Source organism: Trachurus japonicus, chromosome 9 (assembly GCF_045865225.1).
Source record: "Trachurus japonicus isolate A0001 chromosome 9, Traja_1.0".
Taxonomy (NCBI): domain Eukaryota; kingdom Metazoa; phylum Chordata; class Actinopteri; order Carangiformes; family Carangidae; genus Trachurus; species Trachurus japonicus.
In genome coordinates, this window is record NC_140915.1 from 5,131,619 (window position 1) to 5,151,159 (window position 19,541).

At 44.7% G+C, this 19,541-nt stretch overlaps 1 protein-coding gene across 1 annotated transcript; it reads right to left on the minus strand.

Annotated features, from left to right (window-relative positions):
* Window positions 1-1,879: 1,879 nt before the first annotated feature.
* Window positions 1,880-17,454, minus strand: LOC146980757 (ras-related protein Rab-14-like). The gene is made up of 8 exons (XM_085785753.1): window positions 17,321-17,454; window positions 9,557-9,615; window positions 8,352-8,405; window positions 8,055-8,232; window positions 3,666-3,732; window positions 2,724-2,811; window positions 2,598-2,628; window positions 1,880-2,469 (listed from the first exon to the last, which is right to left on the minus strand). Exons 2-8 carry the CDS (start codon window positions 9,606-9,608, stop codon window positions 2,292-2,294), a joined length of 648 nt encoding a protein of 215 aa, XP_085641879.1. The 5' UTR covers window positions 9,609-9,615; window positions 17,321-17,454; the 3' UTR covers window positions 1,880-2,291.
* Window positions 17,455-19,541: the final 2,087 nt, after the last annotated feature.

Here is a 19,541-nt window from a genome sequence, read left to right on the forward strand (position 1 = left end):
TCCGTAAATTAAACTGTCAGTTAACTTTACCTTTATTCACGAATGCCGGTTGGCAACATCAAACTTCAAAGCAGACGCGGCTCACACAATTGAAATGTACATAGAATTTATGTCCAAATATTCATAATGTTCTTTGAGGTATCAAGTACAGATCAAGAGTTTCAATATTTGGTTGCAACAATTTTTCAGTGATGAGCCAGAAACCAGAGTAATGCATTAAAATAAAGTGAATATCAAACAGAAACCTAAACAAAAATAAGAAGTAATAAATTAAAAGAATCAGCATCACTTACACTTGGTGTCATTTTTCTTCCCTCAAGAAGCACTGAAGCATGAGGGCGAGAGAAATTACCACTAGATGGAGCTGTGACATCAAAAATATATTGCATTTATACTTGATTTAAAAAACAAAACAAAACAAAACAAAACAAAAAAACAGAAACAATGGAAAAAATTTAATAAAAATCTATCCTGAACCCAAGATTGCCTAAGGAACAGGTGCTGACAATCAGGTTCAGGTAAGACATTTGATTTCTTCATCCAGCAGTTGCTGCGTTTCTCCAATGAGCAATCAATGTTCAAAGTCATGTTAAATAAGATTTCGTCCAAATGTTGAGATTTTTAAACCAGGCGATATAAAACTGCAGCCTCACTGGATGGTTTAAGGGTGCATGTCTGTTTGTCAAGGTCTTCAGGGATCCACTAGGTTCCTACTCCTGGAGACCTTGACCAGGACCCACATACAGCTGGGTCCGGTGTCTTGTTCTGGATTTTATCCCTTTGTGTACATTTAATTTGGACCTGTGATGTGTGTTAATGCACAGCTGGAACCCTGCTGAGACAAAACCGACAACAACCCGAGTCCGTGTAGAACTGATGAACTAATGAAACCCACCAATGCAGCGTGTTTGGAAACCCTCCTTCATAGATTTTACTGTTTTGAAGCATTCATTTAAAAAAACAAAACAATTCCAATTGAACTGAACTGAGAAGTTGGAGCATCACACATGAATATGCCATAGATACGAATATATATATATATATCCAGAAGTTTCCATCAAAGAGCAAATGTAAAAACTTGGGTGTTTGGCTGATCTGGAGTTACAGTAGATCAGATATAAGCAGATGTAACCTCAAGGTCCAGATTTGAAGATTTGGATCCAGGCTTTGGATCAGTTCCTAGGAATGTCGATGATCAGAACTTGGGTTCGAATTATAGTGAAAAAGATCTCTGAATCCTGGCATAGTATCTTGTATTTACCTCTCAAATACGGTTGTACCTTGATTCAAAGGTGAACCTACATGTCGGGTGGAACAAGTCCAGCTGGAGCCTTGGGCTTGACCCAATGAAACTCTGGTGATCTCTAATTTGATGTAGGTGTGAATCATATTTCTGCTGTGGACGGGTTTGAGTCCTGTGTCTTTATGTGTCTCCTGGGACAGTGTTTTGTCTTGGGACAACAACAGTCCACTTTTGAGTGGTCTGGACTTCCTAAGATTGACTTGGGCCGACGGCGGCACTCCAGACTAGGAAGGATCTGGGCCTAGCAGATACAGTTACCTTGGAGATTCAAGTCACCTGGTGATGGTCTTAAAACCGTCATATTCTGAGATTTCAACCTTTGCACTTGGCCTACTCTACCTTAAATCTGATCCCTCCATTGCAAGGTCCAGATTTGGAGCTAAGGCAAAACCCTTTAGTCCACTTCTGGGTTACAAGTTGGTTAAACTATATATCTTTGTCTCTTGGGTTACCAGTGTTTCCAAATTGGGACCAGGGTAGTGCCAAATTTGGATCATCCTCACTTGAGTTGGGCCACCATCTCTCCAGACTTGAAAGATTTGGTTTTAGAAAGGCGTAGACTGTCTGAGTGACAGCTGAAAGCAGTCTTGATTGTGACCCCAGTGTTAATCTAAGGTGGTCAGGATTTATGTTGAAGGATTCAATTTGAATGCAGTCGAGGACTAGAATGGTCTGAATTTTGGTAGTTGTTCAATACTGATCCTGATTTAAGACTGGTCCAGAGGAATCAGAATGAAATCTGGTTGGTGTATATTCGGGTGGAGGATGGTCGCGCTGAGCACTGAGCTGCAGTCTGAATTTGATGGTTGGACTTGTACCACTGCTATATTGAATGTAATATGTAAAATGTAAAAACTAGATCCTGTTGGACGCACCCTGGACAGAAGGTGGACGTTGGTGCCTGGAGGAAAGGGATCTCTGTGTACGTATCTGACTCTGTCCGTCCGTGCGTTCGTCCGTTCGATGGGTTTGTAGATTCTGTCTGTGGTTAGCAGCTGCAGCCCTCTTTAGCCGGCTGGCTGTCGGCGTTGAGGCGGCCTCCCTGTGGCGCTGACGGCTTGTGCTGGACTCCCGACTCGGCGGCGTTCAGGTCCAAACTGCCATCTTGGATGTTCTGGTAGATCCTCTTTGCCGCCTCAAGGAAGGCCTCCTCCACATTCTCCCCACTGAGGAAGACAAAGACCGCGACGGAAACACACAGCTCACATGAAAGCAAAAAGGGACAAATTAAATCAAACGGTTCGTACGATTGCTCTTTTACCAGGAAACCATTCTAGATGTTGAGTGCACTTACGTCTTAGCACTGGCCTCCAGAAACAGCAAACCTGATTAATAACAGGAAGCAGAGATCAGAGTCAGGCAGTCGAGTCTCGGTCACACTGATGAACTGAATATACTTCAACATGTCTCTGTCTCTCACCGTTCTCTTCAGCAAACTGTTTGGCCTCCTCGTATGTCACGTCTCTCTGAGCCTCCAGGTCGGCCTTGTTACCAATCAGAATGATCACCTGAAAGATGTCAGGGATCGCATTGTTGACAAGAAACAAATAAAATCAAGATGAAGACAAATTAAAGGGAAACTTCGGTTTTTTCCAACCTGGGCCCTGTTTTCATATATTTTTCTGTACACGTGAGTGATGGATAATACAATTATTGAGGTGGTTCCAGTATTGAGCCGGGCAGGCAGCCTGCAGCCCAGCTAACGCTCTTCAACCGGGCAAGTGGCTCCCGTCAAAGTTCGCCCTATAAACCTGCATTTTTTTTCACACTGACAGGCTCAGATAGTTACAATGAGTGTCTGACAACATACTAGAAAAGAGAAATGAACGTATGTCTCTACCTTTAGCTGCAGGTCGCTGTTTGCTGTGATTTGTGTCCAAATCTCACCACGCTAGAAATCTCATTCTGAAATCTCGCGATAACTCGCGGCAAAACACCAGTGGGGAAAACTGTTACCTGACTGAGGTGAAGAGAGACGACCGGAGAATTTACAAATTGTAACAACAAAATGTTGGGCCGCTCTTCGCGCAGCTTTCACAGAGCTTTCACAAGTTAGGGCTAACAGTTAGCTGTGCTACAAATGGATGCTGACACTCCTGTCGATGCACTGCGCCGTCGCCGTGCCGACCACAGGGTCTGCTGTGACCACTTTGACCGGGATGACTACTGCCAGTCAGAAGAAGAAGAGACGGGCTAAAGGTAGAGACATACGTTCATTTCTCCTTTCTAGTTTGTTGTCAGACACTCATTGTAACTATCTGAGCCTGTCAGTTTGAAAAAAATGGACGAACTTTAGCTGGGCTGCCAAAATGACAAACTCATCTACCAACCGACTGCTCACTGCTTTGGTTTGTGTACTCACTGTGTTTGGGTTGGTCAGGTTCCTGGCATCCGTCAACCAGCTGCTTAGATGATTATAAGTACTTCTCCTACACACAAACACACACAAAACAGTGACTATTATTATTTAGCACCAATAACTCAAAAAACTTAGACCCGATGGAAAGTAAAGGCAGGACATCGACTTCATGATAACAACTCATCCTCAGGGGAACATGAACATTTGAACCACATTTTGTCCCAGCTGGAAGACAGCGATCAACACTGCAAAGGCCACATAAACAGCAGCTATGCCTATGCGCAGCCAGTTAGGTGGGTCAATGGTTACAACGCACAGGACCCCAACTACAAGACCGTAGGTTCACAATCTGGTTGGGTAAGACTCTCTGAATACTGCTGAATTTGTTTTTTCTTGTGGAAGCTTCACAACCCGATTTGTTTAAAAAAAAAAAAAACTTTGAATAACATCCTGCGCTGGCAGCCAAAATTCACATAATCTTCAAGACTAACCAGTCAACCACATCAACCAACCACGTAACAACAACTCTGGATGTGTCCATTTCCGATGGAATTGAAACGTTAGAATCGGTTCCATCCGGTTCTCGGTGCCCAACACTTAGTGACGACTCAATGAAACTCTGATCTGAAATTTGATGAAGGTCTGAATCAGATTTGTTCTGTGGACGGGTTTGAGTCCTGTGTCTTTATATGTCTACTGGGACATTGTTTTGTGTTGGGCTGATGGCGCTCCAGACTAAGGAAGGAACTGGGTTTAGCAGATAATGTTATCTTGGAGATTGGAGTAATCTGGTGATGATCTTAGAACTGTCCTATTTTTGGATTTCAACCTTTGCACTTGGTCTACCTTAAACCTGATCCCTCCAATGCAAGGTCCAGTTTTGGTACTAAGGCAACTCCCATTTCTGGGTAACAGGTTGGTTAAACTATATCTCTTTGTCTCTTAAAGCTATAATACGTAACTTCTACGTGTCTGTATCCGTTTCACCCAAGCCACTACAAGAGGTGATGATACAACGCTGATGAAGTCGTTCGGCTCCTCTAACACCTCGCGGTATTTTTCAGTATTTGTTCTTTTTGTATTTGGTGTCTTTGGCGACATTCCCGCGCTGGCGCACAGGAAATAATGGTGCGTTCCAGGCAACCCGTGACTCGTGTTTTTCCGACCTGTGAAGTCGTACCAGGTCGATCTGGTACGAGTTCACGGGTCGGAAGTTACGAGTTTGACGGCCGTTATAGTGCACTTTGATGGGTAACAAGTCGGAAAAACACGAGTTACAGGTTGCCTGGAACGCTACAAAGTCGAATGACCAGTCAACCACACAACAGCCTAATCAACCAGTCTACAAACAAAACCAGCTACCTACCCGACCAAAGGTCAGTGGGTACCAGAGATGGGACCAAGTCACACATGTGCAAGTCTCAAGTAAGTCTCAAGTCTTAACCTTAAAGTCTCAAGTAAGTCCCAAGTCATTTTTCTTTGGGCAAGTCAAGTCAAGTCAAGTCAAGTCACAGGTTTTGTCAAGTCAAGTCCAAGTCAAGTCACCTTATTATTGCAATTTCACCCGCAGAATCTGATCTAAATAAAGTAAAGACAATATTGGTATAGAATAGAATAGAAAATCTATTATATTCTATAGAATAGAATAGAAAATCTATTAGGCCCTATATTCTATCATGACAAAACCATTCTCAGTCTGCACTCATACCAAGTAGTTTTAGATAATAATTCCTCGCTATGGTAATGCTGGTAACAGGTTACTGTATGTCTATAGTTACTGGGCGTCTGCCCCGACTCTGAACAGCGGCGGCGACGCAGCGTTAATGAAGCAGCGTCAGGCCGCTCACCGTCACTGAAACTCCGGATGATATCTCCGATTAAAAACACTGAGCTGCGAGCGTCATAGCACGCCATGGATGTATATTATAGGCTAATAGATCCATGTAGCACCCTGGCGGTCCCTTTGCTCCGTATCAAATCCCCCCCTCACTCTCTCTCTCCAGCGGTCCTTTCAAAATAAATGCATAAAAAGTCTGGGAAAAAAAAAAGTTGAGTTGATGCCGTGCCAGTGAGAAATTCAGCGGTGGCCAAGTCATTCAAGTCATCGTGTCTCAAGTCAAGTCAAGTCCCGAGTCTTTAACCTCCAAGTCCGAGTCAAGTCGCAAGTCCTTTATTTTTTGTCAAGTCAAGTCACATTAAAATAGCGACTCGAGTCGACTCGAGTCCAAGTCACAGTGACTCGAGTCCCCATCTCTGGTGGGTACACACACCAATAGGGATGTCACAATTACTTGTTTTCACAATTAATCGCGGTACTAAACGCCACAATTAATTGATCGTAAAGATTCCTAAATACCGTCACTTTCCGAAAAAAAATTATGTTGGAACCATATCAGCAGATGTGGCGCCAATGTAAAGGTAAATGCACTGGTCCATTCATCTAACTTAACACTGAATTGGTAGGAATTTAAATGTTAGTGTGTCATTTGTATTAGGGGTGGGGGAAAAAATCGATTCATGTAAGAATCGAGATTCTCATTCTCTAAGATTCTGAATCGATTCATAATCTTCAAAAATCGATTTTTTATTAATTTTCCTCCGTCTCAATACACGCCCTCACAGCGCCGTACACAGCGCTGCAGCACGCCATGGCGCTAAAAGACGCTCGCTAACCGCCTACAAACATTAACTGATCTGATTTAAATGCTCTATTGAATGTCTGTGACTAGGCTTGTGTACATCAGCAACCCGACGCTCTATTGAGGAGAGAGGACGATCGCTGGTTTTGGGTTTTTTTTGCCGTTAAACACACGCGCGTTCCAGCTGAGCAGCCACATCCACTGCGCTCTCTCAGCTGATCGGTGCTCAGGTGACGTTAGATCTTCACTTTTTTAAACTCAAACAAAGTGCAGCCAAACAGCAGGCTGAAGAGAGGACCAGCAGCAGCAGCTCCTCTGACAGCTCCTCTGTGGCGCTGCAGAGGCAGACAGGCTGCAGGTCAGCTGGCGTGAGAGCGGAGTGTCGTCTTTTTTTTTTTTTTTTTTTGCAGCGCCTTTGTTACAGGTGATACATGTCTATGTGCAACTGATTTTGAATCGAATAGAGACACCCAAATATTCACATCCCTTCAGTCCAGGCTTTTGAAAAGAGAGTAGTAGTAGTAGTAGTAGCCTATAAAATCAGCTTCATGTAGCAGTTTACTTTAAAATGGTTCAAATATATTGCTGCTGAATAAATCTGAAACATGTGATGTGCATTTTTTGGTGGGGAAATATGGCTTCTGATATAGTAGTCTGTAGACATCATCATCATTCAACTTTTTCACATGGTCTGGTGTTAATAAAGCAAACTAAAAATCGCAAAAATAAAATCAAGAATCGGTTGAATCGAAAATCGATTTTGAATCGAATCGTGACCCTAAAAATCGGAATCGAATCGAATCGTGAGCCACCCAAAGATTCACATCCCTAATTTGTATTGTAAAAAAAAATTAAATAAACTTAAACATTTGGTAGAGATGATAATTAATGACTTAAATATTTCAAACACTTCCCTCAGGGGATTAATAACTGGTCCTATATTAAAGCAGAAGTAAGTGATATATTTGTGTTAATATAAGTCTTAAATAGTTGTATCTTCCGACAGCAATCACTTCTATAGAGTGTTTGGTCTGAAACACGGGTCTGTCAGTCACTCTGCTCTGCTGTAAGCCGAGGAGAAAACTTTCCTTGTATCCTACAACCTTTATCCAATGAGGGGAGAGAACGGCATAAAGGGGCGGTCCTCTCTGTGTGTGCAGCCAAGGGATGCGCGTGACAGGAAGTTAGCCAAAACCACCGGATCGCTTACTTCTGCTTTAAGAGATTAGAAATGTCATTATATTTTGACTATAGTATTATATCGAGCTATGAAGGAGTGGAATGCCCTTCCGAATTATGTTATACAACAAAGAAACATGGTTAGTTTTAAAATGAAACTAAGAGATTATTATTTTGATCGCAATTTTGACCAGTAGCCTATTTGTAAATTGGGTCCTGGTATCCTTGTTGTGTAGTGATTCAATGTAGGAGCAGGTAACATATGTTAAGTGTTTGTCTTGGATGTTTTGTTTTGTATGTGTATGTATTGAGTATGTGTTTTCTGTATGTATTTTTTGTTTTATGTATTAATGTGTTGTGTGTTAATGGTTTGTATTGGTCATTTATTAAGATGAAAAGACCCCAGGAAGAATAGCTGCTGCGTGGCAAAAGCTAATGGGGATCTAAATAAAGAAAACAAAACAAAACATAATAATCGTGATAATCGTAATACTGTGATTATTTCTCTGACAATAAACAATTATTATCGTGACATCCCTACACACCAGTCACACCAGCCTCTCCCCATCGGTACCTGGTGATGTCGTAGACCATGAGGGCGCCGGCGGCCCCTCGGTAGTAGGACCTGGTGACGGCCCTGAACCGCTCCTGACCGGCCGTGTCCCATATCTGCAGTTTCACCTTCTGACCATGGACCTCCATGATCCTCGTCCCAAACTCCACCCCGATGGTGTGGGGACAGTCGGCCATGACTGCAAACACGCAGAAAGCAAAATTAACTGAGGAAAACTGTTCAATGGAGCTTTTTGAAGGAAGACCGTTAAAGATCTGCAGATACTGTGAGCGGAGCAGAGAAGGAGGATGGACTCACATTTTTTCTCTGTGAACTGGTGCAACAGACAAGACTTCCCTACGCCCATGTCACCTGGAGAAAGACAACCAATAATCAAAGACAAGGAAACAGAAAACAGTGCTGTACACGGACATCATGGCTCTAAACACTACATTACCCATGAGCCTCAGCTGCTGTTACTATGAAGGGGAAGTCAAGAGCTTTGCAAGTGAGTATCAGTGGATTCGGAGGTGTCTTGTGTGTTGAAAACAGCGGTACGTGCTTCCAAACCAGAAACGTCTGGAACAACATCGGAAAAAGTCGCTCTTGACAAGGAAAAAAAAAGTAGGGACCGGACCTGCCGTGCCGTGTAAAAAAAAAAAAAAAACACACAAACACACACAACAACAAAAAACTGACAGGGAGTGCATGTCAAGATTTCCTGTATCTGGCCCTTCAAATTAAAAGCCCTATAGCCTTTCATAAACAGTTCAGTCATATTGATTTTGACTTAATTTTGACAAAACACGGCTCCAAATGTTTGTTTTTCCTGCGATCAATCGACCAATGAGATTTTGGTCGGCTAAATTGCATTGTATTATATAATTGCTTAACTATTGTGCATGAAATGCGCTTTATAAATGAAATTGAATTGAATTGAATAATGTTTTTTTGGTGGACCAGTGCTTGGTTGACTATTTGGGGGCAGCCCTAGTTATAATTGTTAATGTTATATATTGTTGTTATAATAAATAATCAAGGTTTTTGCTATCAAAATCTCTTCTTTTTTTAACCTTAATAAAATTCTAATTGAATCAAACCGCGTATCGAACCGTGGGTCAGAAATCGAGATACGAATCGAATCGTGACTTTGGTGTATCCTTACAGGCCTAATAGTTATCAGTGTTTGTGCAGCTCACAACAGGATGTAAAGCTGTGTGCTTGTGGCTCAAATGCACCATGGGAGTTGTAGTTTACTCCCTCCCTCTGTGTTTTCTGTCCACAGACTTCTTGGAGCTTTGGCTTTAAATCAAAACAATCTGGCTTGTTCTTGTTGTTGCCGTCTGTTTACAGTCACACACTGGAGATATTTAAATGCAGTGGAAATAACTGTGAAACATGGTGTACGACAGCTAATGTTTATGTTTTTGCACTGGTCCTTTTTCACATGTATTTGCTTGTAACAGTATTATTACAGTGAAGTATTAACACAGTATTTCCTGCTTGATGTGTCAGACACTCACCGATGATGATGTACTTGAAGATGTAGGAGTAGTTGTAAGGTGCGGCTGTCATCTTGATGCTGCGGTTGAGGAGAGAGGGGGAGGAGAGGGGAGGGGGTGGGTATAAAAGCTTCGTTAAAGGGATAGTTCCACATTTTTGGCAACTTCTCCTATTGCCATAATCCCCATTGTCATCAGGGCCGTTGCTAGGAATTCTGGGCCCCCTTAAAGAATACTAAAGTGGGCCCCTCCCCCTAACTTTTCCTTTTTTTTCTTCTTAGACTACGTATGTATTATCGTTTTTTATTTAGCCTACTTTGTTTTGATGCTAATGCAGCATTACACTGCAAAAACTCAAGTATCTTAGCAAGAATATTTGTCGTATTTCTAGTCAAAATTCCATTTCTAGTCAAAACAAATCTCATTCTACTTAAAATAAGACTCATCATATTAAAAGCAGCTTGTTTTTAGACACTTTTTACTCCTTTCAAGCAGGTTTTCACTTGGAATAAGTAGAAAAAATCTGATAGTGGAGCAAGTTTTTCTTCCTTATTACAAGCACAAAAAACGTACTTTCACTTGCAGATTTTTCTACTTATTTGAAGTGAAAATTTGTTTGAAACAAGTGAAAATGATCTAAAAACAAGTTAATTTTTAGGTTATGAGTCTTATTTTAAGTGGAAAGAGATTAGTTTTGACTAGAAATGAGACATTTGGACTAGAAATAAGACAAATATTCTTGAAAAGATGTTGAGTTTTTACAGTGTACTATGAGTATTAGTCAGGGTCTTAAGGGCCTTTCACACCGAACGCGGCAGGCGGCGGAAGGCGGCAGCAAACCCATTCATTGTGTACGTGCTACCACGGCGCACCGGCGAACGGCTCTGCGCCGAGCTGAGCGGCACGCGAGGTGGGCGCGTGCCGCGGCGGCGCGCTGCGCCCGAATTAAAAAATGTTTAATCTGGGCGCAGCGCGCTGTGACGACATCTCGGCGCGTCCAATAGGAGAGGATGTAGTGGAGTCTGAAAAAAAATCAGCCGCTTGCAGAGAGAAAACAAACGACCAGACGTTCAGTTAAAGTGACGGGATGCATGAAGTGAGTTGTCATCCTCCTGAGGATCAGACCAACTCTCTCTAACAGGCTGTTAAACTGCTCCCTGCTCAGCCTGACGCTAAAGTTCACCTGGAAGCGGTCGTTTTGTAGCTCCTGGCGAACATATCTTTGCATATACCCACCCAAATCCTGTCTTGTTTGTTCGGTTGCTCAGCAACTCGCGCCATATGTGTACGCGCTGCCGCCCTGCTCTGCGCCTGTCTGCGCTGTACCTCGCGGTGGGCGCAGCGCATACCGCGTTCGGTGTGAAAGGCCCTTTACGCAGAATAAATCAGTCATAACAAAGATTAGACTACTGGGGTTTTTTATGGGCCCCACTGGGCGCTGGGCCCCTAGAGTTATCACCACCTTCCTCCCCTATGCAATGGCCCTGATTGTCATAGGAGTAGGTTCATCAAAGAAACACGTATAATCATGTAATGGTACGACTACGACACGGGACTGTGTGTCAGACGTTTGATTGACGGATTACGGATCCAATGCGAAAAAGAAATACCACACTTTCATCGCGGTTTTACCCGAAAACAAAGTTTGGCCTACATTGTCTGATAGATGAGTTATTATTACACTAATGTTTCGACTCACAGTGGGCTCAAATTAATTTTTCTTTTCTGCACAGCTTCAATATTAATATTAAAGCCGCAAGCGGCTATGACGGGCCCTCGCTCCACGCCACTCGGCGTCCCCGCTACCCCCGGGCCGCTCTTCGAAAACCCCCGCGCGCAACCGGACGCGGGCGGCTGCGTCGAGGGCGGTCCCCTCGTCGAACACGTCAAGTTTCGAGCAAATCGGACAACGTACGATGGAGTTACGGCAGGTTTACGGTTCGTCCACCAGGGGGCGGTAACGGGATGTGGGCCGTTGCGTTCGGGGTCGTGACCTCATCACACATGTGAAGTTTCGAGCCGATCGGACAATGTCGATGCAAAACGCGACATTTCCTGTGTCCACAAGGGGGCGTCTTGAGCGAGCTAGCGTACGATCAAATGGAGGCGTAGAGGGCGGGCCTCTGATCATGTACTGAAATTTTGAAGTGACTACGACCAAGTATGTGGGCGTGGAAGGCAAACGTAATAGCATGGCGACTAAACGAGCAGTTGGCCAAATTTGTCGCCCCCTAGCAGCCACGCCGTTTGACGTAGAGAAAAGCTTTTAATAGTGTTTGACCAGCTCGGTCTCCTGATGATCTGTAGCGAATATGAAGTCAATCGGGCAAAATCGGTGGGAGGTGGCAGTTCACGGTGGAGCGCTATTCCTGTCGCCTTCACTAGGGGGCCATTAGCCGTAGCGTCATAGCGTTCACGAAATACCTTCACCAACTTGTTCGGCATGTTTTAGAAGTGGAATGAAGTTGATGGGGTCAACTATGTATTTTTAATGAATTTTAGCGCACTTCCTGTTACCACCGGGGGGCGCTATGAGTGACGTAGGAAAATAATACGTCGGATCGTTCAGGGTCACGCCCTCATCATGTGCACCAAGTTTGAAGCCGCTGCGATCAAATCTGTGGGCGTGATAGCATTGCAAACTTCTTAGCTGAATTCGGCAACTTGGCCGTGCCCTAGTAGCCACGCCCTTTGACCTACACACCTGCGGAGCACAAGCCGTAATCAGCTCAGTCTGGAGATGTTCCGTGCCCAATTTGAAGTCAATCGGGCGAACTCCCTCGGAGGAGTTCGTTTTGCGTCAAAGAAATGCTAACCAAAATGGCCGACTTCCTGTTGGGTTTAGGGCGTGGCTCCAATTCAATTTTTGGTATGTTTGGGTATGATACACGTGTGTCTCGAGTTTCGTATGTGTACGACAAAGTAAGCGAAATTTGTCTATGGAGAATTTCGGAAAAACTTCAAGGGGGCGCTATTGAGGCATTTAGCCACGCCCATGGGAAACGACTCTATCCGCTGAAAGAGCTCGCCATTCTTGACCTGTGTATGAAATTTCGTGAGGACACGACTTCGTTAAAGCCACGAAAAAGGCAAACGTAATTGTACGATAAAAAATCGTCAGTCGCCGCGGCGGCACACGGACGCCGTTCGTCGTATCTTCACAGCGTTCATAATGTAGCTTCAGCAACTGGTTCTGCATGTATTAGAAGTGGAATGAAGTTGATCGGGTGAAGTATGGATTTTTAATGAATTTTTGCGTACTTCCTGTTACCACCGGGGGGCGCTATGAGCCAGGCAGGAAGTCGATACATCAAAACGTTCAGGGAGGAGCCAACGTCATGTCCTTTGAATTTCAAGTGGCTACGACGAAGTATGTGCGCGTGAAAGGCAAACAAAATTTAAATTGGGATGATACACTTTCGCCGCGGCGGCACACGGACGCCGTTGCTCGTAGGGTCAAAGCGTTCATGATGTAGCTTCACCATCCGGGTCTGCATGTACTAGAAGTGTAACGAAGTCGATTTGGTCAACTACGTATTTTTAACGAATTTTTGTACGTTTCCTGTTACCACCGGGGGGCGCTATGAGCGACGTACGCAAATAATATGTCGGATCGTTCAGGGTCTCTCCATAGATTTTTGCACCAAGTTTGAAGCGTCTACGATCAAGTATGAGGGCATGAGAGCCGTTCGTATTTACATGGCGAGCACCGAAACAGTCGCCAAACTTCGGGGCACGCCAGAGGCCAAGCGCTTTGAGCTACAGACCTGCGGAGCACAAGATAAGCTCAGCTAGGTCTGGCGATGTTCTGGACCCAATTTGGAGCCGATCGGGCGTAACCCCTCGGAGGAGTTCGTTTTGCGTAAACCAACTTTGAAGCAAAATGGCCGACTTCCTGTTGGTTGTCGGGTATGTCCGTAATGAGATTTTTTGAAGATCTTGGGTTGATGAATATGTTTACCAAGTTTCGGACAAATCGGTGTCGCAGACTGCCATTTCCTATGCGCGGTCTAGGGGGCGCTGTGGTGCCATTTGGCCACGCCCACATGCGAGACCACCACAGAATCGCAATTTTTGGGCTTCCCCCCCTGCGTGTAAAATTTCATCCGTTTCTCGGCTTGGGAAAGGGGTCGAAATCGCGTTCGAACTCGGGGAATAATAATAATAATAATAATTAAAGCCGCAAGCGGCTATGACGGGCCCTCGCTCCACGCCACTCGGCGTCCCCGCTACCCCCGGGCCGCTCTTCGAAAACCCCCGCGCGCGACCGGACGTGGGCGGCTGCGTCGAGGGCGGTCCCCTCGTCGAACATGTGAACTTTCGAGCAAATCGGACAACGTACGATGGAGTTACGGCAGGTTTACGGTTCGTCCACCGGGGGGTGGTAACGGGATGTGGGCCGTTGTGTTCGGGGTCGTGACCTCATCACACATGTGAATTTTCGAGCCGATCGGACAATGTCGATGCAAAACGCGACATTTCCTGTGTCCACAAGGGGGCGTCTTGAGCGAGCTAGCGTACGATCAAATGGAGGCGTAGAGGGCGGGCCTCTGATCATGTACTGAAATTTTGAAGTGACTACGATCAAGTATGTGGGCGTGGAAGACAAACGTAATAGCATGGCGACTAAACGAGCAGTTGGCCAACTTTGTCGCCCCCTAGCAGCCACGCCGTTTGACGTAGAGAAAAGCTTTTAATAGTGTTTGACCAGCTCGGTCTCCTGATGATCTGTGGCGAATATGAAGTCAATCGGGCAAAATCCGTGGGAGGTGGCAGTTCACGATGGAGCGCTATTCCTGTCGCCGCCACAAGGGGGCCATTAGCCGTAGCGTCATAGCGTTCATGAAATACCTTCACCAACTTGTTCGGCATGTTTTAGACGTGGAATGAAGCTGATGGGGTCAACGATGTATTTTTAATGAATTTTAGCGCACCTCCTGTTACCACCGGGGGGCGCTATGAGTGACGTAGGAAAATGATATGTCGGATCGTTCAGGGTCAAGCCCTCATCATGTGCACCAAGTTTGAAGCCGCTGCGATCAAATCTGTGGGCGTGATAGCATTGCAAACTTCTTAGCTGAATTCGGCAACTTGGCCGTGCCCTAGCAGCCACGCCCTTTTGACCTACACACCTGCGGAGCACAAGCCGTAATCAGCTCAGTCTGGAGATGTTCCGTACCCAATTTGAAGTGAATCGGGCGAACTCCCTCGGAGGAGTTCGTTTTGCGTCAAAGAAATGCTAACCAAAATGGCCGACTTCCTGTTGGGTTTAAGGCGTGGCTCCAATTCAATTTTTGGTATGTTTAGTTATGATACACGTGTGTGTCGAGTTTCGTATGTGTACGACAAAGTAAGCGAAATTTGTCTATGGAGAATTTCGGAAAAACTTCAAGGGGGCGCTATTGAGGCATTTAGCCACGCCCATGGGAAACGACTCTATCCGCTGAAAGAGCTCGCCATTCTTGACCCGTGTATGAAATTTCGTGAGGACACGACTTCGTTAAAGCCGCGAAAAAGGCAAACGTAATTGTACGATAAAAAATCGTCAGTCGCCGCGGCGGCACACGGACGCCGTTCGTCGTATCTTCACAGCGTTCATAATGTAGCTTCAGCAACTGGTTCTGCATGTATTAGAAGTGGAATGAAGTTGATCGGGTGAAGTATGGATTTTTAACGAATTTTTGCGTACTTCCTGTTACCACCGGGGGGCGCTATGAGCCAGGCAGGAAGTCGATACATCAAAACGTTCAGGGCGGAGCCAACGTCATGTCCTTTGAATTTCAAGTGGCTACGACGAAGTATGTGCGCGTAATTGGGAAACGTAATTTTACGACAAAAAATCGTCAGTCGCCGCGGCGGCACACGGACGCCGTTGCTCGTAGGGTCAAAGCTTTCATGATGTAGCTTCACCATCCGGGTCTGCATGTACTAGAAGTGTAACGAAGTCGATTTGGCCAACTACGTATTTTTAACGAATTTTTGTACGTTTCCTGTTACCACCGGGGGGCGCTATGAGCGACATCGGCAAATAATATGTCGGATCGTTCAGGGTCTCGCCATAGATTTTTGCACCAAGTTTGAAGCGTCTACGATCAAGTATGTGGGCATGAGAGCCGTTCGTATTTACATGGCGAGCACCGAAACAGTCGCCAAACTTCGGGGCACGCCAGAGGCCAACCCCTTTGAGCTACAGACCTGCGGAGCACAAGATAAGCTCAGCTAGGTCTGACGATGTTCTGGAACCCAATTTGGAGCCGATCGGGCGTAACCCCTCGGAGGAGTTCGTTTTGCGTAAAATAAATGCTAACCAAAATGGCCGACTTCCTGTTGGTTTTTGGGCTTCGCACGAAACAAATTTTTTTCATGTCTGGGTATGATACATATGTGTACCAAGTTTGGGCAGCCTGCGAGAAAAAAAATTTTGATCCCTATGGCCGGGGGTCAAAAGTTCCAGGGGGCGCTGTTGTGCCAATTTGCCCCGCCCACAAACGGCGATAGCATCAGACGTCAATTTTCGCAAGTCCCGACGTGTGTCCCAAGTTTCGTCCGTTTCTCGGCTTGGCAAAGGGGTCAAATTGGGGTTTAAAGAGGGGGAATAATAATAATAATAATAATAATAATAATAATAATAAACATTTGCATTTCGGGGAATTTTGCGCCAGGTCAGTGGAGTACTTGATTACTTGGTTGGTTACTTGTTGTTACTCGTCGGCTGGCACGTTGACTAATGTGCATGTCGAATAACAATAGGGACCTCCCTGGGTCGTTGACACAGGCTCGGGCCCTAATAAAAATAATAATAAGAATAAACATTACAATATCTGGGGTTTTTGCTGCCAGGTCTATGCAGTACTTGGTTACTTGCTTGCTTACTTGTTGTTACTCGTCGGCTGGCACGTTGACTAATGTGCATGTCGAATAACAATAGGGACCTCCCTGGGTCGTTGACACAGGCTCGGGCCCTAATAAGAAAATATAAATATCTCACTTTTGTCTACCTTCAACTTTTATAAATCCACACACATTCACAACAGGAGGTGGTTTGGGGGGGTGACCACGCCCACTTTGGGGGAGGGGGGGGGCTGTGACCACGCCCACTTTAGGAGACAGGAAGTGAAGCTGTAACATTTCATATCATTAGAGCAGCTTCTCGTCTGGTATCTTGGTATATATTTTATATTCGCCTGTACCGTTCACCTCCTGCCCCGCGGATCACAAAACAACATGAACTGATAATTAAAGGAAATGAACCTACAGCTATGATGATGATGATGATGATGATGACTATAGGGATTATGGTGATAGGAGAATTTCGCCAAAGACGTGTGTGAACTAATCCAACTAAACAGTGTGAGGTGGAGCAGCAGCAGAGTCCACACACCCTGTTGTTGTCTCACTTCCACCTCCCGTGAACCTGAAACCGTCCAACTGGACACAACACAAACAAAAGGAAGCGGCTAGGCTAAGCTAGGCTATGCTAGGCTAACTACCTCGGCTGAAACACCGAGCTCCAGCGTTATAAACACCGTGACAGTCGTCGCACTGGGTGGAGGCAGCAGCAGCTTCCTACTAGCACCGATAACCAGCCGCCATCAGCCGACTTCCACCCCCCCAGCCCCATCCCCGATCCCCAGTTAACCGGCTAGCAGCTAACAGCTAGCAGCTAACAGCTAACAGCTAACAGCAGGAGGCCACTTTTATCAAGACTCGAGACAAAAAAAACAGCATCAAACAGTACACACAGACAGGCAGAGTGTGTTGTGTTGTTAATCCATCTTGTGTTACCTTCAGTCCGGCGGGTGTCTAATCTAAGCTGTGACTCTGGTTAAACCTCTTGGTTGGACACAGTTGGACACAGTTATCTCTGCTAGCTCGTTAGCCGCTGCTGAGCCGTCAGGAAGCCGCTGCTCTCTTCCGGGATTCTCCTTCTGCGGCGAGAAGAGAGAGACGGAGCAGCTTGGAGCGCCACCCGGCGGAAGATTAACACACCACACCAGCCCCCCTGTTATGCTCTCAGACTTACAAAGAGTCTCATCATCCACCTGAAGGCTTAATGATGATGATGAAACTATGAACACAGCCAGTACAGACAATTATTAAAAGGAAGATGCATTTGCCAAAGAGCTCTAACTTTCTTTAATCACAGTGTGGTTGATAAAAACAAAACACGTGTGACTAAGTTTAATACCTCCACCAACGTCCTGTAAATACAACTGGTGAACTGTGCAGCAAGTTAAAGCAGATGTAAGCGGTATTTTTGTGTTAATATAAGTCTTAAATAGTTAGGCTATGTCTTCCGACAGCAATCACTTCTATAGAGTGTTTGGTCTGAAACACGGGTCTGTCAGTCCCTCTGCTCTGCTCTGAGCCGAGGAGAAAACATTTATCGTATCCTACAGTTTTTATCCAATGAGGAGAGAGAACGGCATGCAGGGCTGTGTGTGCAGCCAAGGGACGCCGTGAATGTGGTGACGTAGGGACGAGGACTGTTATGGTGCGTTCAAGGCAACCCGTTGCCTGGAACGCTACAAAGTCGTAAGTCGTGACTTGAAGCTGTAATTTACGGTTTCAAAAGCCTGCCTAGAACGCAGCATTAGCCAAAACGACCGGATCACTCAAACGACCGGAAGTAAGCGAATAGTTATTCAATATAAAAAAGGTAAGAGTAAAGCCTTCATTACATCATGAGGTGTTCTGTGGTCATCTCTGTCATGTTTAACAAAAATACAGTTAATTATGATGTATTTTCCATTGTGATTTAAGCTTACAGGTTCTAACTCGTTTTCAGTGTAACATCGTATATTAATTAACTGTCAAAACGATTTAACAATCATATAAACGATTGTAGTAAACCTATGATCGGCCGTCTTACTTTTTAAATCATTATCTTTGTTTTAAAGTCTGTGTGAGTGCTGTAAAAGTCTTAATACTCATTCCTTAAATCCACAATAACACATACATGAACGCGCAGCGCCAAAACTAGAACGGCGGTTGCTCGTTCTCATTGCCCCAGGGCATGATGGGAGGCCGCAGAGCATTATGGGGGGTGACTCAACTGCGCATGCTCTATGGGCCCGATAACGCGGAAGTAAACCCGGAAGTCATAAACTTTTTCGGCGTATGCGCCAGGCGAGCAACTTCCATTGAAATGAACGGCGGCCATTTTCCGGTCTGGTATCCAGTTAATATAATACATCCATGCACCACACCGACGAATAAAAGTGTTTACTATTCAACAAATGTTCACTGAACGTTAGACGCTAGGCTATTTATGTGAATCCAAACCAGAGACTAGAAATATAATGTGCAGAGTGGACAGTGTTGTCATGTCATGGATTCAGAGAGTACGTGTTAAAGGGATAGTTCACCCAAAATTCAAATTGCACTCATTATCTACTCCCCCTCATGTCGACTAAGGGCTGGGAGAAGTTTCAGAGTCCTCCGTGGCTTCTCTGAGTTACAGCGGGGTCCGCGCAGCAGTGTTTGTCCATATAACGGTTGTGAATGGATACCAACTTTTCTTCGTCCAAAAAGACACACCAAAAAACATCCAAATACCTCCATGCTGCTCGTCTGTAATGTCCCTCTTGTATTGAAGCCCCAACATGAGAAATTGTGTGAAAAATGTCATGTATAATACACACTTGACCATATATATCAAGTTAGTACAAGGATTGTTGTTGCATACTACTTATATTGTACATGTTTATATATCTAGGCCAAATCCCTTTGACACATGTTAATACTGTGTAGATATATAATCATTAACATGTACAAAATAATGTTATTTAAATGTATAGTGTAGTGGATTATACATAAACATGAATAGACACTAACGTGCTACAGTCATTATTCTCTAAACTTTAACAATTATCTTTGTTTTTTTTCCCCCCTATTCCCTTTGTAACCACAGGTTACACAATTTGTAATAATGACTGAGAATTTTTACATTTTTAGGGAAATAGTAGAATAAAATCCAACTTTATTGTCAACCAGAGTGGAAATC

Excerpts from the sequence above, each read along its gene's own strand:
- LOC146980757 (XM_085785753.1), bottom strand. The coding sequence starts at position 9,608 with ATGACAGCCGCACCTTACAACTACTCCTACATCTTCAAGTACATCATC. Across the intron at positions 3,733-8,054 it reads ATGGTCTACGACATCACCAG|GAGAAGTACTTATAATCATC; the intron begins GTACCGATGGGG and ends GTTTGTGTGTAG. Across the intron at positions 2,470-2,597 it reads CTGGAGGCCAGTGCTAAGAC|TGGGGAGAATGTGGAGGAGG; the intron begins GTAAGTGCACTC and ends TGTCTTCCTCAG.